The sequence below is a fragment of the Balaenoptera borealis genome, assembly GCF_965194805.1.
Source record: "Balaenoptera borealis genome assembly, chromosome: X".
Taxonomy (NCBI): Eukaryota; Metazoa; Chordata; class Mammalia; order Artiodactyla; family Balaenopteridae; genus Balaenoptera; species Balaenoptera borealis.
In genome coordinates this window covers 111,334,731-111,362,143 of record NC_138881.1, presented here as the reverse complement: position 1 = coordinate 111,362,143, position 27,413 = coordinate 111,334,731, and the positions used below count along the sequence as shown (strand labels likewise).

The 27,413-nt window shown below is 42.4% G+C and overlaps 1 protein-coding gene and 1 pseudogene across 2 annotated transcripts in view; one reads left to right on the top strand and one right to left on the bottom strand.

The window, feature by feature from the left end:
- Positions 1-27,413, bottom strand: part of LOC309621046 (cytochrome c oxidase subunit 7B, mitochondrial pseudogene) — a 576,424-nt pseudogene that overhangs the window by 506,977 nt on the left and 42,034 nt on the right. The window lies entirely within an intron of this gene.
- Positions 13,348-16,547, top strand: USP26 (ubiquitin specific peptidase 26). Its single transcript, XM_082377798.1, has one exon. It carries the CDS (start codon positions 13,428-13,430, stop codon positions 15,816-15,818), a length of 2,391 nt encoding a protein of 796 aa, XP_082233924.1. The 5' UTR covers positions 13,348-13,427; the 3' UTR covers positions 15,819-16,547.

Genomic DNA, 27,413 nt, shown 5'->3' with positions numbered 1-27,413 from the left:
TGAAATGTACACAACCATCTCCCTCCTTTTCCTAGTAATCTTTGCACAAACAACCTCCTGGCTGGGATCACAAACACACTCACTCTCTTTCCAACTGAAAATAACCAAAAGACAATCAAGCTGATGTTTCCAGGGATATCTGTGGAGGGGCTTCTTTTTGCAATTGTGAAATTCATTTTGTGAAGTCTTTAACAGGAATAAAAATCAAATTTTACATATTTCTCACCTTTTTGGTAGTCACAGACACGTTGCCTTTTCTGCATTTAAAAGTCAAGTAATTCTGAAGCCTTGTAAACATTTGGACCCACTGTGTTCAGTTGGTCACAGATATGGCATCAGATGCCATTCCCACCCAGGTGTGCTGTCTTAGCTCCTCAAATGGATAACCAATTGTCTGCTTCAGTCTCTCTTGAACTCAGACCCCACTGTCATAAATCATTTTTTCATTCTCCATCTCGGGGACCACACCTTGGAGTCCCTAAATTCCACATCCTAGTGACTCTTAGCACCAAGCTCTCCATCCAAAGGGGCTCTTAACTGCTCTTGCTTCATGTTTTCCCACTGCCTTAGGCTTGTTGATGTGGAGCACTCATTTCTACAATTTCATCTCTCTGTATTTTACCACTCCGTTATTGACTGCCAAAATCCCATCTATTTCATACCAAAAGTGAACATGAATGTGGAATAGAGACTTAAACAGAGTGTCAGGAAACCGTTCACTGGAAGTAATTCTACCGTCTTAAATAAGTAGGAGTGTAATTATTTTAATTATTTTTCACATAAGAGCTATATCTTGGGTTGTCAAAATTTCTATTTAAGGCTTCTTTTCAACGTGAATGTGGAACTAATGATTAAAACTCAGTGTCATTTAGGCATGTTTGACTGCATGTAACAAAACGTTTGACTGCATGTAATCCCAACTACAGGGTCACGTCACAGAAAGTGTGTTGGTAATAAATTCACGCCTTGTGTAATAGCTCCGGATCATTAAGGATCGATGCTCTTACAGTCTTTCATATTACTCTGCCATCCTGAACTTGTTAGCTTTCCAAATCAATTAATCTAACACGACTTTTCCTTTCCCAACCTTTGGACATAAGCCTCATGGTATTCCATGTCCAGTGATCCTGGGCTTTTAACTGCAAGTAACAAAACAGAACTACATTAGCTTAAATAAATACGATGGTTATTGAGTGGCTCAATGGCATCTTCAAGGAACCATGCTCTTAAGAAATGTTTTCACTCTTCATTTATGGTTGTATTTCATCTTCATACTTGTTGTCTCCTGGAACTAACAAGGCTTCTACTGCGGCTTTCATCTTCATACTGTTGTTTCATGAGAGAGGAAGGCTTCCTTATTCTAGCTGTCAACTTTGTATTCAGTTGGTAAAAAGGGAAAGTGTGAATGTTGAATGGCAAAATAGGTCTTTCCAGGCATCTCTCTTTTTTATCAGGTACACAAACTCAGTAGACTCCTGCTACTGTCTATTGACAACTGTGTCAAATGTCCTCAACAGTCTGGAAGGGGGATTAGAAAGCCACATGGAAGTAAATATCATGATAGAATTTCCAGAACTGGCAAGGTATTAAGCTAGGCCTACAGTCACCTTATCTGTGCTGTCCCATATGGTAGCTAACAGCTGCCTGTAGCTATTTCAGCTTAAGTACAATGAAAATTTCAGGATCTCAGTATTATTAGCCACATTCAAATGTTCAATAGCCACATGTGGCTGGTGGCTACCATACTAGACAGGACAGCTATAGTGCATCTCTACCTCTGCAGAAAGTTCTGTTGCCTAGTGCTGTACTAGATGAAATAGGGTCAGTGAAGGGATAGTCAGTTCCCAGTTCTTAGAGTTGGTTCGTAACGAAGCAGAGACCAGACACCTGGTCTCCTAATGTTCAGGTCAGTATTCTTTTAAGTAGACAGCACGGCTTTCTGTACATTTCTGTCATTCTGCTTAATATTGCTTCGCATTTTCAAGAAATTATACCTATATTTTGTTGTCCTTCTGTGCTCTAGTGTGTATATGAGTGGTTGAAAATGCTGACGTGGGTACTCCGCGGTGTTCTCACTCATCATTCATGGAGGCACTTAACATTTCAGTAGAGCAAGGGCCTAAATGACTATAAGGAAGTCGGTTGAGAGTAGGTGAGAACTGCGGTGACGTTGAAGAAATCTGTTTTAGCTTTAATTCTGTTTTACTTTCTGTGATGGCTAAAATACATTGCCCCTTTAAGAAACCAGATGGTAAAATCTCATGTTTCTGAGGCTTAAATAAATGAACAAGGAATAGCTGAGGCATACCCTTTAAAAAACTTTTTAGATCCTCAGCCTAGAGAAGGGCTAGGATGGAAGAGAAAAGTACAGAAGCTAAGGTGTTGTAAGAGTAATAAAGAGAAGGTAGGCTGCTATCAGCTAGAGTCTATGTAATAGCTAGATATAAATGGAAGCATCTGGTTTAAAGCATGTGTAAATAGCCATGGGTGATAGAGGGGAACAAAAGAAAAGGCATTAGTTAGAAAAACAGGGAATATTAGAAATAATAAGAAATAAGAGGGCGTCCCTGGTGGCGCAGTGGTTAAGAATCCGCCTGCCAATGCAGGGGACAAGGGTTCGAGCCCTGGTCTGGGAAGATCCCACATGCCGCGGAGCAACTAAACCCGTGCGCCACAACTACTGAGCCTGCGCTCTAGAGCCCGTGAGCCACAACTACTGAGCCCGCGTGCCACAACTACTGAGGCCCGCGTGCCTAGAGCCCATGCTCCGCAACAAGAGAAGCCACCGCAAGGAGAAGCTCACGCACCACAATGAAGAGTAGCCCCCGCTCGCCACAACTAGAGAAAGCCCGTGTGCAGCAACGAAGACCCAACTCAGCCAAAAATAAATAAATAAATTAATTATTTTTTAAAAAAGAAAGAAATAAGAGTGGCCATGTATTTGAATTTCTTTTTTTTTTTTTTTTGGTCATTATTTATTTAACTGGGCTATTCCACAAATAGTCAATGGAAAATATTAAACTGAGTGTTTTATTATTTATCTAAAAGTATATGAGCACATTATCTGGTTTATTGCTGTCATTCTTGATTTCTTAATATAAATTAAGTTGGTTTGTGCTGCCTCAATTAGCCATCATTAATCACATTGCAGCTATAGCCAGAGGTGAAAGTTAGCACCTCAGGAAGAGTAAACATCCCCCTCTGGTAGCAGGCCTTCATTTATTTCTAAGCCCCTTTTTATAATGAAAAAACCATAACACCGAAAATCAAATACTTGGCAGTAGCCCACCCTATCGCATGAGTTAGGACATGTCCAGTGTTCTTGAGCATCTGCCTCATTGTTTTCATACCAAAGAAATCCAACTTTTCACATAACTCATTCCCCGGGTTCATTCAGTCTCTGGGCGTGTTTTTCAAGCCTTCAGTAGGGAAGTAAGTAACCAGCATAAGCTTGGGAAGATATTGATTACTTCTAGATATGTGCTTGCTTTGCTTTCACATATCCAGAAGATGTAAATGGAAATCCTTACTGTGTCTTGGGAAAATGCCACACAGGTAATCCGTGGAGAATCTGAGCTCAGGTCTTAGCTATGAGGTTGTGTGCTTTGACAGCATGTACACTGATATTTAAAGAATATAATGGAATTTGTGCTCTTGAGCAAGTCATTTATCCACAGGCTTATTTTCCTCATTTGGAAATGGGGAGCTTGGAGAAGGTTTTATGGTACAAATGTTATGATACTGTATGGGAAATATCCCTGCCCCTCAGAGCCTGGAAATCATTAAATATGTCACCCTGTCAGCACAAATGAAAAAATGCACTGGAAATTGCTGAAAACTACTGCAGTACAAAATGCCCAGTACAACTCATGGTCTCTTTCCATGAGAAAATTGCAAGTTCCAAGGGAATTCTCATGAATTCCGACCTTCCTCAGGAGGCACTGAGTAAATCAATGTGTTATTGGTCAACCTGCTGTCATAAATCTATTCTTATTTCCTTCTTTGAGTCTCTACACCTATATAGTGAGTGGCACATCCAGCAGAAGCCTGCAGTTATCCAGCAGCTCCTCTGAGAAGTCAGCAGAGGTGCTTCCCCAAGTTCCAAAGGTGTTCTGCTTGTCGAGCAGAAGCAAGTCAGCTGTAAGGGAGAGAAAGCAGCTCTGTCACTGTAGGGTTGCTCTAGAGTATGTGGGCTCTATCATATGTACTCTCACATGTCCAGTAAAAGGCATGGAAAAGTAAAACCCATAAAGGTGTAATTATGAAAATAAGGATATTAAAACAATCAAATCCAAATCTGTTTCAGTGGTTTCAAAGTCAACCCCAAAGTAAGAACTCTTTTTGCAGTACAGTTACCCTATGCTAGCCAAATCCAAACCAACCCATCATTTCACCCTGTGAATTAATTACTTGATTCGACATTTATCAACTGGGCATGTTGAAATCTGGCTCCCCAAAATATCACTGAAGCAACCTGTTGCCAAGGAAAAGCTAGCTGAGTTTATTGCTTACCACTGTAAGGGAGAAATCCAGACTGACAGGGTCTAATGGTGTTTTAGGTTAGGAAAGGAAAGGCTGGGATATTGAGACGTTGAAGTCTGTCCTAACTGTAGGGGAGCTCGATTATGATTGGGTAAAGATCATGATACAATGGTTTAGAATAGGTGGGCATGGCACAACAGGGCTTTGGAGGCAAGAGGTTCAAAAAGTCTAAGGCTATAAACCGTCAGTCAGTGCTTTCTATTGAAGAGTTGTGGAATGAACAGTAAAGCTATTTGCAACTTGTATCTTCCTGGGCAAAGTCTTTTTGAATAGTAAGGTCATACTGATGAAAATAGTGGAATAGTAGACTCATGCTAATGTAGACAGTAAGCTATATGGGGTACATGCTTTTGGTTCTCAGCACCTATGTACTGGGGAGTACACGTGCCCTGCCTGCCATCAGGTGCTTATGTATTTTAAAGTTCACAGAGATAAGAAGCAAGAGTTGAGGGAAGAGGAGTACCACTAGGTTGGGAGAATGATGGACAAATTCACGAGGGAGGTAACGTTTGAGCTATGTATGCCTTGATCGTTGGTTATGAGTTTAGAACGTTTGAGTGGTAACCTAGAGTTTCATGCTAAAGGCTATACTACTGCTTGGCTAGTCATGTCTTCCTTTTTCTTTAAGGGTTCATTCAGGGCAAGTAAAGACTTACCCATTTTGTCATAGCCCTGTGGATGGAAAATGAAAGCAGAGTCATTGGGTGAAGTTCAGCACCCCCCGCCCCCCGCTTTTTAATTGGAGTAGAGTTGATTTACAATGTTGTGTTAGTTTCAGGTGTACAGCATAGTGATTCAGTTACACATTTTGAAGGTTTCTAGGCCCTCTGAAGCAAGGTGGCAGGTTTTCTCGTCTGTGCTTTTTTATAAATGAGCTCATATTTTGGAACAGAGCTTCTTTACTTTGAGGATGTCCTCCGTTAGCACCACATAAACATCACTGAAGTATCAGTAGGGAAAGAAGGAATGAGGTGGTTTGTTGGACTCTGGGGATGCTGTTCAAGGATGCAAGTCCAGAGCAGCTGCTCATTTTCTCATTTGAGCTTTGTGAGTTCCTTTTCCTTCCAGGATGACTGAGCTGAGAGCAGAGCTCTGTTTTTTCAAACAATGGGTTAGAGACCCTGGAAGCGGGAGCACTGATTTTGATTTTTTTGAGGAGTTCTCTATCTCTCTCATACACACACACACACACACGCTTTTGTTAATGGCAGCAAAGAGGAAAAAAAGCTGGTATGCAGAATGAGGGACCGCTTAAGTAGGGAGATGAATGAGAATCACTTTTTTAGGGGTTAGAGGTATGATTTAGGTTTTGGGAATTCACTCCTAAGGATATTTCCAGACAAGTTAGAATAAAACAATGAACAAATTAAGGCAACTTTGCATTTCTCCTGTTCAGGGAACTGATCCTTCAGATAAGACAGATTGGTGTTTTGAAGGTATTATAAGGGATTTTAATTCCAGCACTTGTGGCATTTAATACATTTTTGAGTTCGTTTTCCCCAAAAGGGCTTTGTAAAGTTCCCTCAGAGCTCTTACTAGGCCTGACTGTGCCACATGTATCCTTAACTAAGCTGAAGATGTGTTGAATTGCTGCCCTCCTTACCGTGGAAAGAAAAATGCTATAGCTCCCCCTTGTGTCATGTGAGGCCAAAAGCATCCTGCGTGATCCGCATCAGCCGAATCCACTCCGCTAAGTATCCTAAAAGTATTTCCTCAAAGCTTTTTGGGGATGGGACTTTGCTATTTGCTGTACAGGAAAGAACTAGGGAAGCCAGCTAATCTTTTGTGATTTCTCCCCTCATTTCCTACTTTCCTGCAGTGTATCCAAGAGAATCTTTCCTGGAGGATCACCTTTTTCCGGCAGACAGTTTGTTTGGGATGATTTTCCTCATGAGATTGTAGTCCAGTTATCTGCCACTTAATACATCGAATCTTGTACAGTTTCTTGTCCAAACAGAGCAAGCGGAACTTGCTTTCACTGCGGCCTCCTCTTGCCCCGTCATAGGGGCCACTTCATTCTGTGTCCTGACTTCTCAGCTTGAGTCAGGCACTGGTTTCTTTGCCGTTCACCTCCAGAGTAAACATGTCAAGTTTTCCCAAGTCTCTCACACTCTAGCGTATGAGTTTGGACTTAAACATTCCAGCTGCTTAATAAGTATGCAGCCAGGATATGAGATGCAGTCACACATCTCTTTTGGAAACAATTCCACAATTTTAGTCCCTATTCCACACTTGACTGCCACGTGGGAGTAGGGGAAATGCCACAGCGCTCCCTATTAATGACTTTCCTTACTTCAAATAACATTTGATAACGATAGATATGCTTCACAGGTGTAGCAATTCTTATATAATGTTCTTTCTACTGATTTTGCACCTTTGCAAATATCGCAAAAGAAGAGGGAAAGTCATTTTAAAAATTATATAAGTTAAATATACTGATTGTTTAAAAGATTTACACAGTTTTGCAATTATATCTATAGGACAAAGCCATAATAGAATTGCTTCATTAAAGTGTGTGTGCCTTTGAAATTTGATAGATGGTAGTGTTCACCTGTCCAGTCTCCTGTCTCATTTAACCTGGTCTCTTCATGTCATAGTCAGCTTGATGTTGCAATAACAGTTCCAGCCCATTTAATTGTACCCCCTTTCTGCCCTGCCAGCCCTCATTTTAAAACTTTGGACACTGTTTTCTTAAGGAAAGTTAGAAGTCTTTGATCCCAACCCTTAAAGGACTCCTACTTCTCCAACTTTATGATTTCCCTTAGGAGAGAAAGTTTCACTCCACACTGACTGAAAACAAACTCATGTTCTCCAACATCTATTAACTTTGTGGTCGGTTCATATGAAGCAGCAATGCAAGGTAGCGTAGGCTAAGTGATAGTCTTTAAAAAGTGAATGCTTTGTGAATTCCGAGGCAGGAAAAATCAGGCCTGGCAATCATTCTGAATGAAGTGAGACTTGGACTAGGTCTTAAAAGGAAGAGTAGAACTAAGACAAAAATTGGGAGATTATTTGGGAACCTCAGGCCGAGAAGAAATGCTGTAAGAAGCTGAGATGGCAAAAAACACATGGACTCTTATGTAACACTAACTGAATTTGACTTAATAGGTTTTCCTCGTGCTGCCATGTTGTGGTGTATTTGTCTTACAACCTATCTGAGGTCAGGAGGACTTTATCACTTCATCTTTGGATCTTGTCCATAGTCGATGTCCATAGTTGACTCGTTATCAACAAATATTTTGGTTAATTAAGTAAATAAGGAAATGAATGTGATACTTAGCAGAAAGGGCTATAAAATAGTAGGAGAGTTGCAATAGGAGTAAAGGAATTAATTTCCAGAAAGCCTCATTTATCATAGTTTCAATGTAACAAGTATGCACTTTCTCATGAAAGAGCTTTCTTTCTTAATGAAATCATATTTAACTTCTGGAAAATAACCTGCATTCTGTTTTCCTAATCAACTATGTCATTGATAATACTAACATAATCATTTTAAAAGAATGAAAAGCAACAACAGCAAAAAAGCTCCGCCAACTCTGTCTCTGAGAAAAGGTTCAAAGCTCGACTAGTTCATGGGAACAATTTGCTAGTCTAGAGATTTCTTCCCATTTTGGTCCAGGCCTCCTATGGAGAGATTTATGTGCAGTGCATGTCAAGAGGCAAAATAATGGCATTTCTCTGCTATACAATGACTCGGACATTTGCTGAGTGCAGAAATGCACCTTTAAACAGAGAAAGAGGCAGAATCTGCCCTGATCCAATCATTTTGAAAAGCCATGCGCACAGAAGCTGGGGCCAAACATAATGACAGGATTTAGTGGCTAATGCCCTAGAGGCAACGCGCCTCTTGATGTGTTGACCTTTAACCCAGACTTGGGAGGGTGTAAAAAGAGAGGGGATGGTTTTCCCATCCCCCTTCCCCTCCCCCATCTGATCATGCCTGCCTCTAACCCTGCCCACGTACTCTTTAACATTCATCTCTCCACCCCCGTTCCCATTAGTTACTTCCAGCTTTGGGGCCGGGGGAGAATGAATAGACGAACCCGAAAGGAAGGTGGGAGGAGAATAGGAGAAGGAAGCCTACGAGCAGTGGACAGCTGCTTAGAAGCAGGGGGCAGAAGTACAGCTACAGAAATGGGAGCTGAACTCCGGGTCCCCTGATGCTTCTACCCCACCCCCAGTATTTCCTGAGATTTAGGCCTTTCCGTGTTTCTGTTCTCCACCCCCATTTGACCCTTTCTGGTCCATATTTATAATCACTCCCTTCTGACACCTTCACCTCCCTTTTCCCTCTTACTTGGCTCTTTATGAATGGCAAAATCTCGAGCAAAGTTAAATTCAAGGCTCTGCCTATTACACATCTGCACCATGGCAGCTGGGCAGCTGAGTATAGCTGGAGAAGAAGACAAGCGTGCTGATTGGTTTCGCTGTCAATTCATGGCCACTAGCCTTAAGTGGACCCTTTGTGCTGCAAGGTTACTAGCCCGTTCACTCTCCTGGTTGGTTGGTTGGTTGGTTGGTTGGTTGGTTGGTTGGTTTACAAAATGTTCGCACCTTCTTTCTCTTGAAATTTCTTCACTGTTTTCCAGCCAAGCTGGTCTGCTTTCTGTTTCTGACGTGTCAAGCACACTCCCACCTGAGGGCCTCGTTATTTATTCTTCCTCCTGCCTGGAGCACCCTGCATCTAAGTGTTTGCTTCCTCACTTCCTTCAAGACATCCTCATCAGTCAGGCCTTCCCAGGCCACTCTATATAAGGCAGCAAGCACGTCTCCATCAGCACTGGCACGCCCTGTTCCCTTAACTTGATGTTTTCTTTGGCAGTTACCACCATCTGGTATTCTATATATTTTATGTTCGTATATTATTATCCCCCTGCTAGAATGAAAGTTTTATGAAAGCTTGGGATTTTTAAAAATTCTTTTTATTCTTCTATAGCTAGTGCTTAATACAACGCTTGCTAGTATGCCGTACAAATTTGTTTCAAGAATGAATGGATAACGAATGCTTGTTGGGTTTTGAGACTCCCCTCTCCCCATTTGCCAAAACCAGCATATTCATAACAATATTTTTTGTATGGTAACCATAGTTTCCAAGCCCAGATTCAATACATGTCATCTAATTGGTGGGGAAAATACCTTTCATTTTGCACTGTTTTGGGAAATTCAATGTGCTTATTAAGTATATTCTACCGAGAATCATAGTCTCATAGCATGGAGTCCTCAAAAGAAGCTTAGATGATCGTTTTTCAGTTAGTTTAATGGCCCCGATAGCATATTTGGCTTATCCAAGGTCACTAAACTATGTTTAGTTTAAAATAAGTGTGAGTTGAAGCTGTTGGGTTTTTCAGAGCTCTTGCCTGGGCTTTGTGGAGATACCCAGAAATTATTGGAAACCTCTATGGTAATTATCTGACCCCGTCTTTTCTACTTAGTGCATACAGCGGCTAGCATATCACCTCATGGGTCCTTCATCATTTCTATCCAGTGAGGCTTGCTTGAATAACTGAGCAGGATTTCTCACCATATGCTAGGTTTATCTTTGTTCTCTCACTTCAAATGTTTTCAAACTTAAGAAGCTGTAAAATAACATGATAATTAAAGCTCATCACTTGTACCAAACCACCTTCTATACCTTGACCCCCACCTATTCAGTGAAATAAACACATATTTGAGTTTATATAGGTAATTACAGTTGTAATCAGATGCCAGTGGAAGAGATCTGACATAGAGATGTTACTTTCTCATAGTCACTGAGCCTAAAGGGCCTTCTGGGTTTATTCACCTGCCTCCAGGCTGTAACTACCTCCAGATTTTCTCCTTTTGTAACGAATGCTTTGGGAATGAGAAATGCATATTCAACTTTGAAAGGTGTATTCTCATTGGTTTTCAGGCTTTTCTAATTCTTGAAATAATGAAAGCATGAATGGTGGAAATACAGGATCCAGAGGGTAAATAAAAGGCTCACAAGTACTCATTAAATTATCTTACTAAAGAATTAATAACCTGGGTTTCTGGGTTCTCAAGTTTGTAGGCATGCTTCCCAAGGGCCAATTTCTTGTTTGCCCTGCAAAAGATGAGGTTAAGCCTCATCATTTTGCAGAGTTGTGGGCAGGGCTTGAGAAATCTCAGTCCAGGAGACCCTCTCTTTTACAAAACACTGCTCCCACCCTGAGTATGTGTCAAGGTCCAGAAACTGGCAGTGAAAGGATATTTTCCCAGATTCTCCCACTGGAAGCAAGACCCTTTTCAATTGTGGTGTTTACACAGTGACATTTAGAGTCTAAATTGTTTAGGTACAGTGAGTGCTTACATCCTTTTGTCCCTGAGAGCACTGACCACAATACCTGGCGTGGAGCAGACACTCAGGAAATCATAATCAGCATAGGGCAGATGCTCAGCAAATACTCAGTGACCAAGAAGATCAATGTAAAGTGAATTAGTAAATTAACAACAAAGCAGACATTTCTACCAGGAGTATTTTTACCTTATTTATGGCCAGCTTCTTGACACCATAGGTCATGCCTCCAAATCTGATACGAGTAGTGCAGCTTTATGAGCTTCTGGCTATACTTTGAGATCAGCAGCTAGCCCAGTGTGTTGTGCTAGTAGGTGATCAATCAAACTTAATGGACTGAGTTTGTGGGTAAAATGAGAGAAAAGTACCTTGGCTTTCATAACTTTTGAATGCAGTCGTCATCCGTATGTTTTGAATCTGGTGTAGGCTACGTAGAATAGTCACAAAGTTCTCTCCAGTGGAGTTTGAGAGAACAGATACATTTTAGTTTAAAATCTTCCCAAAAAACTAACAGTCAGAGGAAGCCCTAAAAGCCTTTGAGTGATGAGGCAGAATCAAGAAAGGGGATTTAAGCTTAAAATGTGCCAGGAAGTGAGCAGTGGCTAGACTGCTCAACTGTGCGTCAGCAATATGGTTTTTAATCTTCACTGCCCACGCTCGTTGGGTTCAAAGAAGTCTCCTTAATTCTGGAATGAAATGTAAGCAGGTTGAACTGGGAAGAAGGTATAACAAATAGGGCCATTGTTTTGGAAACACATGTCTCTTAACTGTGTTTTTGAAAGCAGAGAGTGGAAATGCCATGAGGGTCTAGATTATTTCAGCTATCATTAGAAAGAATGGACAACAATTTTTGATAAATACAGATCAGCTGGGGTCACAGCATTTTTAAATGCAGGCTAGAAGTTGTTCCGGGGTTGTATAGGTTCTCTCAAGTGGTTGAAATAGGAGCAATTAAGACTTTTTTGTGGAGAGGAAATAAACTCTTACATAGCATCTATAGTAGGAGAGTGAACTATAAATAATCCAGACCCTCGAGTTTGCTGTGGTGCTTGAAAGTTTTTAGGGCCTCGTTTCCACTATGGCAAATATGATCATTCTCTCACTTAGTATATGCACTTTTTTTATGTGGATGGGTGCAATCCCTACTTTACTGAACGTAGGTTGATAGATAAAATACTTGATAAAACAAAAATGTCATTAATGTATGCTCCACCAGTTTCGAGTTTTTGATAATTTGGATAGGGATTGAGCAGAAGTTTCATTTAGTATTATTCATAAAGACAGGGTTTGCTGAGCAAGTTAATAACATAGACAAAATTCAGGAAGAATATTTAACTATGCAGGAGAAAAATCTTCCAATCAATTCTTGGACATATGCTTTCTCATACAAACATTTGTAGTGCTAAGTGTTTAGCTATTCATTAATTCAGATTGGTTCACTACAGAGTTATTCAGAAATTTTAAATTTTGAGTGATTAAGTACACCCGATCCTTCCCGGCTGGCTTTGAGTACAGGGAGCGAGCTCAGGTTATGTGGACCCTGTGGCCAGAGCTGGAGTTAGCCAATTCTTTGATACCTGCTTTAAGCAGTGGTAGGCCCTCACCCCACATGGGGTAGAATGTATGGACTTATTACCCTGGTGCCACATGAAAGAAAGGGACATAACAGGATTTGGAAGGCGGTAGATTGAACTCTCCATCTGTTATTGGGTTGAGGGCTGCATAGGGCCTCTCACTTTCTTATTCACTTATTGTGCTTGCCACGTGGGGTCATTCTATGACAGGAGGATTAGCATATTATATATATATATATATATATATATATATATATATATACACACACACACTTGAGACACTGTTCATTGTGCTCTTCAGCTGTGTACTGAAAGTCTTCCAAGTGTTTAATGATTTCAGTTGAAGTGTGGAAATTAATCAGAATGGAGTCTAGTATTGCACTGGAAAGAAGATTTAGTGTATGGGAGTAGAGTTTGAGTTCTATCCAGGCATTTCTCTGATAGCTTAAATAATTTTTCTTGATTTTCTTTACAGTAGCAGTCTTAACTTGGGAATCAACACTCTGCCTTCATGCAACCGTGGACAGTTCTCGAAGCATATTGGTTTTATCACTAAAGAGCTGGATATCCAGAGCTTGAAGAGGCTCTAGGATAAAACTAACACTTGAAACAGGATCATTCTACATAGAGAACTAAAGAACTATTTCTTTGGTGTTGTCTCCAGAGGTGAGCTGGCCAACAAATTGATTGTCGATATTTCAGGATATGTGTATTTTATTTATAAAGAAATCATGGCTGCTCTAATGGTACATGGTTTTGTCCAAATATGGAACACGAAGACTGGGATAACTGAACTAAATGAAGCATGCATTGAAATAGTGGAAAAAAGGAGGAAAGTTACGTTGGTCATCTCTCTCGGTAATGGAGAATACACAGCATTTCAGCTAAGTAATAATATTAAAAACATAGTCCTTAGACCCTATGGAGAAGACCAAAATTATCTGCATTTAACTTTCCAAACTAATGACTTACTGTTTATTGAAAGATTATCCTCCAGAGATGCCCAAAACTTGAAGATGTTCCTGAATAGATTCCATCAAAATCATCTTCAACCACCCGTAAGACCTGATAGGGATGGGAGTATCTTTGCCAGTACAACAATAGAGAAGGTAGGTGAGGGGACATCGTTTTGTAACACGTCAAGTAGTCAACCTTTTGAGAAAGAAAGAAATGAAACACCTGATGATATGAAGATGCCTTTGTTTGCATCAGAATCACTAAGATTTACCTGTGAAGGATTATTAGAAAATAGATATGGGAAGAGGAAAAGGAAGCCATCATCTGGCTCAGAGATAAATAAGAACTTCCTGCAAGAGAATACCTTTGTGAGAAGAAAGAAGTCAAAGATGAATACCTTGAGATATGTAAGCCACAATAAGAAAAAATTAAGGTTAAAACGGAATAATAAATTGAAACTTGGACCTTCATTCAAGATCGATTCTACTGGAAACTCTTATTACCTAAATGTCACTGATCTTCTCCAAAGACTGTCTGAGAAAATATATTTAGCATTTCTCTTAGGATCAGGGTATGGTGAAAGTGACCCAGACTGGCACAAACTCAGTATGATCTTTGAATTTTACCCACAGAAACTATGGCAGGGCCTCCCCAATTTGGGAAACACCTGCTATATGAATTCAGTTTTACAGTCCTTATTTTCCGTGCCATCGTTTGCTGATGATTTACTCAAGCTGGGCTTCTCATGGGATAAAATTCCCCTTGATGCACTTAGCATATGCTTGGTACGGCTGCTTGTTTTGAAAGATACTTATAACATAAAAATCAAGGAGGAGTTACTTGTGAATATTAAAAAAGCCATTTCAGCAGTTGCAGAGATATTCTCTGACAACATGGAGAATGATGCGCATGAGTTTTTAGGTCACTGTTTAGACCAGGTGAAACAAAACGTGGGAAAATTAACCACAATTGGGAAGACTAAAATTGAATCTGAGGAAGGAAATTCACCTCAACAGGTTTCTGCTGGTAGTGCTGACACCAAGGGTCTTGTTTGCCCTGTTCTGAACAATTTTGATTTCGAGTTGCTGCACTCAATTATTTGCAAAGCCTGTGGGCACGTTGTTCGTAAGACAGAGGCCAGTGATTCTCTCTCCGTAAATCTTCCCCAGGGAAAACAAGCACTTCCCTTGTCTGTTCAGTCAAGTTTTGATCTTTTCTTTGAAGGGGAAGAACTTGAGTATAAATGTGAAAAGTGTAACCACAGGAGTTCTACTGCAGTGCATAAATTCAGTAGGCTACCCAGGGTCCTCATTGTTCATCTGAAACGCTATAAATTTAATGAGTTTTGGTCCTTAAGGAAAGATGACCGCTCAGTCATTATTAACAAATACTTAAAGTTATCCTCCCATTGCAATGAAACCACCAAACCGCCGCTTCCCTTAAGCAAGAATGCACCTCTTAGGGCTTCCCAAGTCTTTAAAGTCTTTCAAAAGATGAATTCTGAAACCATCAGTTCATTGACAGCTTCAACAAAGCAGACCTCGGAATCCAAGGATTCTTTGGCTCCACACATTAGATCAGACAAAGAGTCTGAACCACAAAAACGCCAGACTCTTCATAAAGGTTCAAGAGGAGTACGGCAGCAAAAAGACCTGGGAAAATATTCTAAACTAGATATAATAGAGTCCACATTGGTAAACACAGGACATGGAGCAGCCATTGCAAGAGAGCTGTTAGCAGTAGGCCTAATGATGAATCTGGAAGACAGCTCCCTTTCTCTGAAAGGTCTACCCACCAGCAGCAGCCCAGATACATGTCACAAAGTGCCTGAAAATCCAAAACTAAAGAAATACAAGAGAACCAATATGTCTGCAGATTTTGAGAGCGTGGCCGAGACCACCGAAGAATTTTGTAAAGATAAAAAAAACAGAATTGCAGAAGAATCTTGCCAAGTGCCTGAAGACACCCAACCTTATGAGGGGATGAGACTCTGTGAACAAGACCTTTGGCTGGCACTGCTTCGAAGACTTCCCAAGCCAGATACCCAGTGGTACACAGAGAAATGCAGAAGACCTACAGAATTAAGTTTCCAGGGAGCCAAGGTGAATTCCCTAGGTGCGTTGGGTTCCAATGAAGACCCTGGAAACAAGGGCTCTTCAGATGTGAAACAGGTAGACGTTTCTACTGACATACCAAAAAGAGAAGCCAAGATGGGAGATAGTCATGACTATCGGCTCATCGGTGTTATCAGCCATCTTGGAAAAAGAGGGCTGTCCGGCCATTATATCAGCGATGCCTACAACTTTGAGAGGCGAGAGTGGTTGACTTACAGCGATCTGCAGGTATCAAGTATCCAGGAGGCCCCAATGCAGGAGGCTAGGCTTTGCACTGGCTACATCTTCTTTTACATGCACAATGAGATCTTTGAAGAGCTGTTGGGAAGGGAATAGAACTCCCAGCCTCATAGCACAGAGGCAGGAGTAGTAAAAGAAGTAGACTCAGAAGTAGTAAAAGAACACCCCTCATCAGATTCATCCGCTTGATGGCCTCTTTGACTCCATGGCAGGAAATTTGCTCAATGCCAAAGGAGCTATATACCGTCAAGTTTAAACCTTGAGGATGGGGAAGTTGACTTGCCCTCAAGAAATTGAACACCTTTTCCTGTCTGCTAGCAAACTGTTCTTGGTGATCTAAGCCCACCGTGCCATGTTGCTCTTTTTAGAGGGGCACTTGCATTGCCTAAAAGGAACATTGATTACCAGAACTTCATATGAAGCCTTGGACAATATTTACCTGACATTGTAAGACTAATGCAAAATTCCTTTTACTTCCCTGTACTTTATAGTGTGGCGGCCTTAACTCCTTGAATGAATAAACAATGCATGCTTTAAAGTGTACTTGTAGGATTTGAAAGTCTTGTTACTGATTTGATACAATGTCAAAAAACTTGTGCCTGGATATGATCTGCTTCTGGGTAAAAGCCTGATGGATCCTGAGGTGGTCATATTCTGTAATTCATGTGATTCAGGGATTTAGTAATTCTGATATTAAGCTCGTGCCTTCTCTGTAACTTAGCCTTTTGCTGTCTTTGAGGCAGTGAGTCTGTAATGCCTTGTACCTTTGTTATTAACAAATGACTTGTACTAAGAGGCTTTCTCACATCGTATAAAAGGATTGAACTTTCAGTCCCACCTTCCCCAAAACGGGCGTGTCCCCTTGTGTATGGGGTACAGTTTTAGTACGGCTGTATTAATCCAAGAGCTTGTTGATGCTCTTAATCCTGGATGCCCTTAAAGAGGTGAACGGGAATTCAGTGGTGTGGGAAAGTTTAAAAATGCCCTCTAAGGGGAAAACCAGATTCCAAAGTTTGGGAAACAAAGTTTGTTCAGAGCACAGTGTATCTAGAAAGAGGTCTCAATGGGAGCTGACGACTGCTGAGGTAGAGTGGGGGGAGTTTCTTAGATTGAATTAATCACTCCCATGGAAGAAGGAGTCGCAGACACAATAATGAGAGATTTGTTCAACTTGTGTAGCACTTCGGCGGCTGAAGCAGTTGAAGGATAAGGTTGGAGTTAGATTGAGAGGAGGAGAGTGACACTTTGGTTTCCCAATTTCAGATATTTGACTTCTAATAGAACGGTTAAATCTGAACCCAGTTTACATAGGCATCAAAGCAAGAGTTTTGGTAAGAGTGAGGGAAAAGTTATTTTGAAAGGAGAATGAAGATGCCAGTAGTTTTCAGAAATTAAAAATTTTGGGTGCGGAGTATAAGGTATTATACATCTTGCACGTGCTGCTCTTCAGCGTGTCGCACTTCCAAACGCAGGGCAAATCAAAAGGGGAAGAAGGGAGGCTCTGTCCTCTGGGACAGATAGCTTGGGTGGAATCCATCACTGCCCTGTGAGAAGAAATTCTTAGTGCACAGTGAGTGGCTGTGTGCTATCTACCTGCTATATTGTTATTTCAAATAGAAGATTAAGAATTCAGGGCTTCCCTGGTGGTGCAGTGATTGGGAGTCCGCCTGCCAGTGCGGGGGACACGGGTTCGAGCCCTGGTCTGGGAGGATCCCACATGCCGCGGAGCAACTAGGCCCGTGAGCCACAACTACTGAGCCTGCGCGTCTGGAGCCTGTGCTCCGCAACAAGAGAGGCCGCGATAGTGAGAGGCCCGCGCGCCGCGATGAAGAGTGGCCCCCTGCTTGCCACAACTAGAGAAAGCCCTCGCACAAAAACGAAGACCCAACACAGCCAAAAATAAATAAATAAATAAATAAATAAATAAAATTCTTAAGTGACTCAGTGGCTATTATTTTATTATGGATTTTAATTGGTTCTCTAATTTATAGATCAGATTTCTGGGTAATTATGGATATAAAAACTTTCTTTGACCCTCAATGTATTAGTTTTCCATCGCTTCTATAAAAACATTACCACAAAGTAAATGGCTTAAAACAACACAAATTTATTATCTTAGAATTTGGGCAGTCAGGAGCCCAAGATGTGTATCACTGGGCTAAAATCAAGATGTTGGCAGGGCTCCAATCCTTCCAGACGCTCTAAGGGGACAGTGTGCCTCCTTGCCTTTCCCAGCTTCTAGAGGCTGCCCACATTCCTTGGCTTATGGTTTCATTCCTCTACCTTCAAGGCCAGCAGTGCTTGGCAGAGTCCTCACTTGGCCGTGTCTGGTTCTCCGTCTGGTTCTCCTTCTGGTTCTCCTTCTGCATTCCTCTTCTACTTTTAGGAACCATGGTGAGACTGGGCCAAGATCATCTCCCTATTTTAAGGTCAGCTGATTAGCAACCTTAATTCCCATTTTGTCTCCTGACAATATATTCACAGGTTCCAAGCATTAGAATGTGGACATCTTCGTGGGGCCCTTACTCTTGCTACCACACAGTAGTGGAAGGTAATGGGAAACAATCACAACAACAAAGAGGAGAATGATTCAGGACTCAGACCCTTGGGGGATAGTTTTGGTCCCCCCACCAGGTAAAAAAAAACCTAAAGCATCTGAGGTTTTAAGTAAGGATGAAGGAAAGTTGTAATTGGTAATTGAAGAACTAAAACCTGGAGACCAATTACAGAAACAAGGGCTATAGTAGTTTTGCATATTTTCTCTATGTTTATTATATACCTGTGTCTATTTGTATTTACTCACCGTTCTCTTTTTCTCTATCCTGCTTCCTATTTTTAATTTTATATACAAGTTATTGGAAGTTAACTTTACAACTTAGTCTTTAAAGGTAACAACAGAATATTCAATGACTGCCTGACTGAATTTGAGGAATAATTAATAGATCGCATGATGGATGCAATGACTTGGGACTGAGTCATCTAACTTGGGGGCACAGTGAAACACATAAAAGGATTGGTGTATCTGTTAGGTAGAAATATGGAGTTGTTTTGCTGTTGTATGAGAGTTCAAATGTATGTAGGGGTGCATAGGGAAGCTGAGTAACCAAAGAGATGGGCCATGCCAGTTACCCGTGTACTGCTTCTCAGTTCCAAATTTACCCTTCAGTACATGCTCTGTGACAGTGGACAGAATTCCTTTAGGCATTTCTCCTTTACACCAAGCACAAGTTGAGTTTTCTCAGTAGAGGGTGCGAGAGGTACATTGCAAGTGGAAAGGGTTCTCTTGCCATTTCCAGTTGTTGAGGTGGGTTAGCAGTGTGAGCTGTGATGGTGAGAAAAATCTAGTGGTGCAGTAACCCAGCTGTGGAACCAAAATGTGTGATTCCTGAGACTTCACAGTTCTGGCCTGGCCTGGCCTGGAGATGACTTTCCTGCTGCCATCTCCACCTGGACACCATGTGCCCTTGACTCCCTTTGATCATGTGCTTTTCCCAGGTTTGGATCCCACAGCCCTTCCACACACTGCAGGCTTCCTGCCACATCAACACCCTCAGTCCGTCTGCATGACTGCGTCCCTGGCCATTGGCTATAGCCCTCCTTGTGCCCTGGAGGGTGAGCGGTGGAGACTCCGCCCCCTCGGTGTGCCTGTGCATCCGTGCCCTGGCCGAGGCTTGTCTGCATCCCGACTGCACTCCACCTGCACTCCAGTGACCGCAGACCACGGTGGCTCAGGCCAACCAGCAAACTTCTCTGCCATCCAGTAGGCTGTAAGTGCATCTTCAACAAGTTCTGAAGCCCAGCCCTGGAGACTGGGGCCCCTTTCCAAATTTGTTCTGGGATACGCTCCCTCAACCCTAGGATATAATATAGATTTTTCTTACATTCTGCAGTTACTCTTATCATAGATTAATAATTATTTATATTGAACTTCTCCTGTTTAAATAACTGTATTTTCTATTTCCTGATTGGACACAGTCTGGTAACAGAGGCTGAGCACGTGAGATGTCCTACTCTAATATTCCAGTTAAACCCAAAGATTGTAATGTGATACCCTTTGTTTTAATTTGATTTAGTGTTGCTTTTTTGGTGTAAGGTAGTATAAAGAATGCTGACTGGAGAACCATAATATTCCAGTTGCTGGTGCGACCTCCAGCAAGAGATGGCTAGGATATCAAGCAAACACTACTTTTGTTTGTTTGTTTGTTTTTGTTTTGTACATTTATTTTATTTTTAAATTTTATTGAAGTATAGTTGATTTACAATGTTGTGTTAATTTCTTCTGTACAGCAAAGTCACTCAGTTTTCATATATATATATATATATATATATATGCTTTTTCATATTCTTTACCATTATGGTTTGTCATAGACTATTGAATATAGTTCCCTGTGCTCTACAGTAGGACCTTGTTATTTATCCATCCTATATATAATAGTTTGCCTCTGCTAATCCCAAACTCCCAATCCTTCCCTTCTTATTTTCATGCCTCATCTGCTCCCTATGTTGACCCCACCCTGTAAAAACATTTCAAAATAGAAGTCTTAGCAAAGTATGTTTCTGTAACCGAGAGTGGATTATTTCCTCCACTGAAAATTTCGGTGGCCGGCAAGCCGCACTGGGACCGTGACTTCCAGGTGACCCTGATCACCTCTTTGTTTTGGCGGTGATGCGTGAGTGGTACAAGAAGGTTCACACCCGGCACCAGCAGCTGGGCATCACGTGCAGGGGGGCAACAGCACTGTGTCCATGCAGGACAAGGTGGAGTTCTAGCCCCGCCCCCAACAGCCACCCCCTCATCCCAGGTTCAGCCATTGTCCTGAAACTCACCTGCATCAGAAATTAATCAGATACTCTACTCCAAAAGAAAAACATCTGGGGACTTCCCTGGTGGTCCAGCGGGTAAGACTCTGCGCTCCCAATGCAGGGGGCCTGGGTTCGATCCCTGATGGGGGAACTAGATCACGCGTGCATGCTGCAACTAAGAGTCCACATGCCACAAGGAAGATTCTCAGGTGCCGCAACTAAGACACAGTGCAGCCAAAATAGATAAATATTTTTTTAAAAATCTGAAAGTTTCATATCTGAGATTAACACTAGCTGGGCTACTCTTTCAAATGTAATGTGTGTGTGTGTATACACAGGTATATACATATTATACATATATGAATATATTTATTTATATACATAGAGTTTTTTTTAAGGAATTGGCTAATGCAAGTTGGGGCTAGCATGTCTGAATTCTGTATAGCAGGCCAGACAACTGGAAACTGAGGCAGGAGTGAATCTTGCAGTCTTGAGTGTGAAATGCAAAGGGCAAACTGGCAGGCTGGAAACTGCTGTGGGCTCGAGGCAGAATTTCTTTGGAAAACCTCAGATTTGCTCTTAAGGCCTTCAACTGATTGGATGAGGCCCACCCACACCATCGAGGGCAATCTCCTTTACTGACTGTGGGCGCTAACCATGTCTACAAAATACCTTCACAGCAACACTTAGATTACTATTCGATTAAATAACTGGGGACTTTAGCCCACCCAAGTTGATACACAAAACTAAACATCACATGTGTTATATAAATCCACAAACTCAGGGTGCCTTAAGAAAAGCATGAGGAAAAAAGTCAGTTTTGTTAAAGCACACTATATTTTATGTTATAATCCTTAATCATTACAAGATAAGCAAAGAATTCTTAGGAATAAAATTTCAGTTGGACACTATTAAGGACAAAAAATACAAAACCCCACTTCCTAAGGAAATTGTTCCTTAGGCTACTTAATAAAACTCTCAAGCAGCTATCTATTCAGTTTCATTATTGCAAAAAGTATTGTTTTAGGTAGACTGCCTATTTCCTCTTCATTTGTTAGGTCTGGTGGGTTTTTACCTTGCTCCTTCACCTGCTGTGTGTTTTTCTGTCTTCTCATTTTGCTTATCTTACTGTGTTTGGGGTCTCCTTTTCGCAGGCTGCAGGTTCGTAGTTCCCGTTGTTCTTGGTGTCTGCCCCCAGTGGCTAAGGTTGGTTCAGTGGGTTGTGTAGGCTTCCTGGTGGAGGGGACTAGTGCCTGTGTTCTGCTGGATGAGGCTGGATCTTGTCTTTCTGGTGGGCAGGTCCACGTCTGGTGGTGTGTTTTGGGGTGTCTGTGGCCTTATTATGATTTTAGGCAGCCTCTCTGCTAATGGATGGGGCTGTGTTCCTGTCTTGCTAGTTGCTTGGCATAGGGTGTCCAGCACTGTAGCTTGCTGGTTGTTGAGTGGAGCTGGGTCTTGGTGTTGAGATGGAGATCTCTGGGAGATTTTCGCCATTTGATATTACGTGGAGCTGGGAGGTCTCTTGTGGACCAGTGTCCTGAACTTGGCTCTCCCACCTCAGAGGCACAGCCCTGATGCCTGGCTGGAGAGCCAAGAGCCTGTCCTCCACACGGCTCAGAATAAAAGGGAGAAAAAGAAAGAAAGAAAGAAAGAAAGAAAGAGAGAGAGAAAGAGAGAAAGAGAGAAAGAAAGAAAGAAAGAAAGAAAGAAAGAAAAAAGAGAGAGAGGGAGGGAGGGAGGAAGGAAGGAAGGAAGAAAGAAAGAAAGAAAGGATAAAATAAAGTAAGATAAAATAAAATAAAGTTATTAAAATAAAAAATAATTATTAAGAAGAAAATTTTAAAAAGTAAAAAAACAAAATAAAACCCAAAAAAACCCCAAAACGGACGGACAGAACCCTAGGACAAATGGTGAAATCAAAGCTCTACAGACAAAATCTCACACAGAAGCATACACATACACACTCACAAAAAGAGAAAAAGGGAAAAAAATATATGTATCATTGCTCCCAAAGTCCACCTCCTCAATTTGGGATGATTCGTTGTCTATTCAGGTAGTCCACAGGTGCAGGTACATCACGTTGATTGTGGAGATTGAATCCGCTTCTCCTGAGGCTGCTGGGAGAGATTTCCCTTTCTCTTCTTTGTTCGCACAGCTCCCGGGGTTCAGCTTTGGATTCGACCCCTCCTCTGCGTGTAGGTCGCCTGAGGGCGTCTGTTCTCCGCTCACACAGGACGGGGTTAAAGGAGCAGCTGCTTCGGGGGCTCTGGCTCACCCAGGCCGGGGGGAGGGAGGCGTACGGAGGAGGCGGGGCGAGCCTGTGGCGTCAGAGGCGTCGTGACGTTGCAGCAGCCTGAGGCGCGCCGTGCGTTCTCCCGGGGGAGTTGTCCCCGGATCACGGGACCCTGGCCGTGGCCGGCTGCACAGGCTCCCGGGAGGGGAGGTGTGGAGAGTGACCTGTGCTCGCACACAGGCTTCTTGGTGGCGGCAGCAGCAGCCTTAGCGTCTCCTGCCCGTCTCTGGGGTCCGCGCTGATAGCCGCGGCTCGCGCCCATCTCTGGAGCTCGTTTAGGCGGCGCTCTGAATCCCCTCTCCTCGCGCACCAGGAAACAAAGAGGGAAGAAAAAGTCTCTTGCCTCTTCGGCAGCTGCAGACTTTTCCCGGACTCCCTCCCGGCTAGCTGTGGTGCGCTAACCCCTTCAGGCTGTGTTCACGCCGCCAACCCCAGTCCTCTCCCTGCGATCCGACTGACGCCCGAGCCTCAGCTCCCAGCCCCGCCCGCCCCGGCGGGTGAGCAGACAAGCCTCTCGGGCTGGTGAGTGCTGCTCGGCGCCGAGCCTCCGTGTGGGAATCTCTCCGCTTTGCCCTCCGCACCCCTGTGGCTGCGCTCTCCTCCGTGGCCCCGAAGCTCCCCCCTCCTCCGCCACCCGCAGTCTCCGCCCGCGAAGGGGCTTCTAGTGCGTGGAAACCTTTCCTCCTTCACAGCTCCCTCCCACTGGTGCAGGTCCCGTCCCTATTCTTTGTCTCTGATTTTTCTTTTCTTTTGCCCTACCCAAGTACGTGGGGAGTTTCTTGCCTTTTGGGAGGTCTGAGGTCTTCCGCCAGCGTTCAGTGGGTGTTCTGTAGGAGCAGTTCCACGTGTAGATGTATTTCTGATGTATCTGTGGGGAGGAAGGTGATCTCCGCGTCTTACTCTTCCGCCATCTTCTCAAATCTTCTCAGTATCATTGTTTTAAACCGCTTTTTAAAAATTTTTTCTTCCAAGATTTTATTTATTTTTAAAATTTTAATTTTATTGGAGTATAGTTGATCTACAATGTTGTGTTAGTTTCATGTGTACAGCAAAGTGATTCAGTTATATACATATACATACATATATATATATATACATACATACATATATATATATATATATATATATATATACGTCCATTCTTTTTCAGATTCTTTTCTCATATAGGTTATCACAGAATATTGGGTAGAGTTCCCTGTGCTATACAGTAGGTCCCCGTCGGTCATCTATCTTATATATAGTAGTGTGCGTATGTTCATCCCAAGCTCCTGATTTATCCCTTCCCCCCACGTTTCCCCTTTGGGTACCATAAGTTTGTTAAACCGCTTTTTTTTTTTGGCTGCATTCCGTCTTCATCGCTGCTCACGGGCCTTCTCTAGTTGTGGCGAGCGGGGGCTACTCTTCGTTGCGGTGCACGGGCTTCTCATTGCGGTGGCTTCTCTTGTTGCGGAGCGTGGGCTCTAGGTGCGCGGGCTTCAGTAGTTGTGGCGCATGGGCTCAGTAGTTGTGGCTCGCAGGCTCTAGAGCGCAGGCTCAGTAGTTGTGGTGCACGGGCTTGGTTGCTCCGTGGCACGTGGGACCTTCCTGGACCAGGGTTCGAACCCACGTCCTCTGCATTGGCAGGCGGATTCCCAACAACTGCACCACCAGGGAAGTTCCTGTTAAACCGCTTTTGCAGCATAAAAGTTACTGCCTAAAATTAGCAGGTTTTCAAGAATGGAATCTGACAGACACTCCTATTTCCCTTCTCTAATTCTATAACATTCACAGCCAAGATTCTCAATGGAAACACGTACTTCCTTGCCTTTTCTGCACATCACAAAACGTCCTGTCACAGAAGTGCAAGACAGAAAGATAGATGGATAGATAGATGAAAGGAAATGGCCACTGCTTTTGAGTTATGATTTCAGAAACAGTGGAATGCCATAAAGTAAAGCTGTAGACCAGAGTTCAGCAAACTATAGTCTGTGGGCTAAATATGGCCTGCTATCTATTTTTGTAAATAAAACATTATTGGGACACAACCCTGCCGATTCATTTGCATATTTACATTTACATATTACATATTATCTAACTACAGCAGCCCAGTCTAGTAGTTGTGAAAAGACCTGGAAAGCCTAAAATATTTACTATCTTGCCCTTAAAAAAAATGCCCTTCTTTAGGCCACCACTCTGATAGTGCTTGAAATTCCCCATTAGGAAGACGTCATTTGGAGATGTTCCTATTGCTATCAGAATGAGCCCTGGTTAGATACAGTCTTCCATTGTTCATGGGGTCAGATGCTTTTCTCTTCTAAATTTTAGCCTAGGGCAGAAATGAACACAGGGATAGGAGGAGGGAGAGAGGAAGCTGGGGTATGGAGAGGCGCTGCAGGGCAGAGTATATGAGTAAAGGCGGGTGTGGATGTGAACACAATTTACCTACAAAGGACACACACAGAGAATAGGGAGCACAGGATGGCAGACTTGTATGGACCCCATTCCTTGCAACATCTGTCAAGGACAAGCCCAAACACAGAAGAATGGCATGGAGAGCACTACACTGAGACTTTGAACAAATACCAAAAAGATAGAGAAAAGTTTCCAGTTGAAGTGAATTCAGTTAACCTCAACAAGGATTAATTGAGTACTTCATCTATACTAGCCCACCAAAGGACTTGATTTATTTCTGTCAGTGAGGCTACCAACCTTGAAATAATAGCATCGTCTAACTCCACCCTCTCCCTCAACCACCATATATCCAATCAGTCATGTCTCTTCCTTTTCATTCATTCCCAGTGCTACCAGCCTAGACCAGACTGTAATCAACCAACTCAGTCAACTCATAATCCTTTGAGTCTATGATGTATATATGAAAATGTGACTGATAAGACCCACAGTGCCAAAGAGAGCAACTAGACTTGGAGAGGGAAAGAACTTCAGAGAAGGCGGATTGTTGTTGTCTGGGCTGATTAGAGAAAGTTTAAAGACAGATATGGCAGCTGACCTGAGCCTTGAAAGTTGCACAGAATTCAAACATGTGGAAAAGGGGGCATCTCAAGTGAAGAGATGGGCCTAGTGATGGCATAACATATGGAATGTCTCATTCTTATATGACAACACACAGTGGCCCTAATGAAGAATCTAAAACTCTGCCCCCTAAAGATGAGGTGGGTCATCAAGAACAGTGACTAGGGACTTCCCTCGTGGCTCAGTGGTTAAGAGTCCGCCTGCCAATGCAGGGGACACAGGATCGAGCCCTGGTCCGGGAAGATCCCACATGCCGCGGAGCAACTAAGCCCGTGCGCCACAACTACTGAGCCTACGCTCTAGAGCCCGCAAGCCAGAACTACTGAGCCCGCACACCTAGAGCCCGTGCTCCGCAACAAGAGAAGCCATGGCAATGAGAAGCCCGCACACCACAACGAAGAGTAGCCCCCGCTCACCGCAAATAGAGAAAGCCCACGCGCAGCAACAAAGACCCAACGCAGCCAAAAATAAATAAATTAATTTAATTAAATTTTTAAAAAAACCAACTGATCTAAGAACAGTGACCAAACCCTTACCCAAGCTATATGATCACTAAACAGCTGGCTGAGCATCTCCACATTGCTCACTTACATTTAATTAACGTGAAAGGACAAGCTGATTAATGGTCTCTTATATCCAGAGAGGCTGTTAACTTATGCCTCTTATGCCCCATAATCATGGAGGAGGGGGAGGGGAGTGACACCCCATACACACACCTTGCAAAATGACACCCAACTGAAAACAAATCCAACATAAAGAAATGAAGGTGACATCCATGTCCATAATTGAGACCATGTCAAGAGATTTTACAGTCCACTGATACCTCTGTGAAATTCTTAAGAAATAATGTTATTTGTTTCTGATTTGTTTACCAAATCTGTACCAACTTATCTACCACAAGTCACGAAATACTCTTCAGGACAAATACGCAAGCTAAGTCTTGGAAAATCTCTCCTTTGCTGTATCTTTTAGAAACTAATTCAATCTAGAAAGCCACTGTTGAATATACATATAACTCTGCACTTTCCTACCTAGAAATGACATACTTCTTCACCTACCCCCCAGCATAGTCATCTTCATGGCAGGTAGGAAATGACCTTTGATAACTCCTTCCCCACAGGGAATTATCTCTTCATGTATTAGCACATTCCTTATAACATGCCCAAGGACCTCTTCACATCATATAATGGTCTCATGAAGTATGTACTTCCAGTTTTAAGAATAACGAGTTCTGGAAAAACAAATATCGTATATTAACGCATATATGTGGAACCTAGAAAAGTGGTACAGATGAACCGGTTTGCAGGCCAGAAATAGACAAAGATGTAGAGAACAAACGTATGGACACTGAGGGGGGAAAGTGGCGGGGTGGTGGTGGTGGGATGAATTGGGAGATTGGGATTGACATGTATACACTAATATGTATAAAATGGATGACTAATAAGAACTTGCTGTATAAAAAAAGTAAAAATTCTGCATCAGAAAAAAAAAAAAGAATAACGAGTTCTGGGGATCTAATGTACAGCATGGTGATTATAGCTAATAACGCCAATAATATTGGGTTAGCATAATAATAGCATAATACT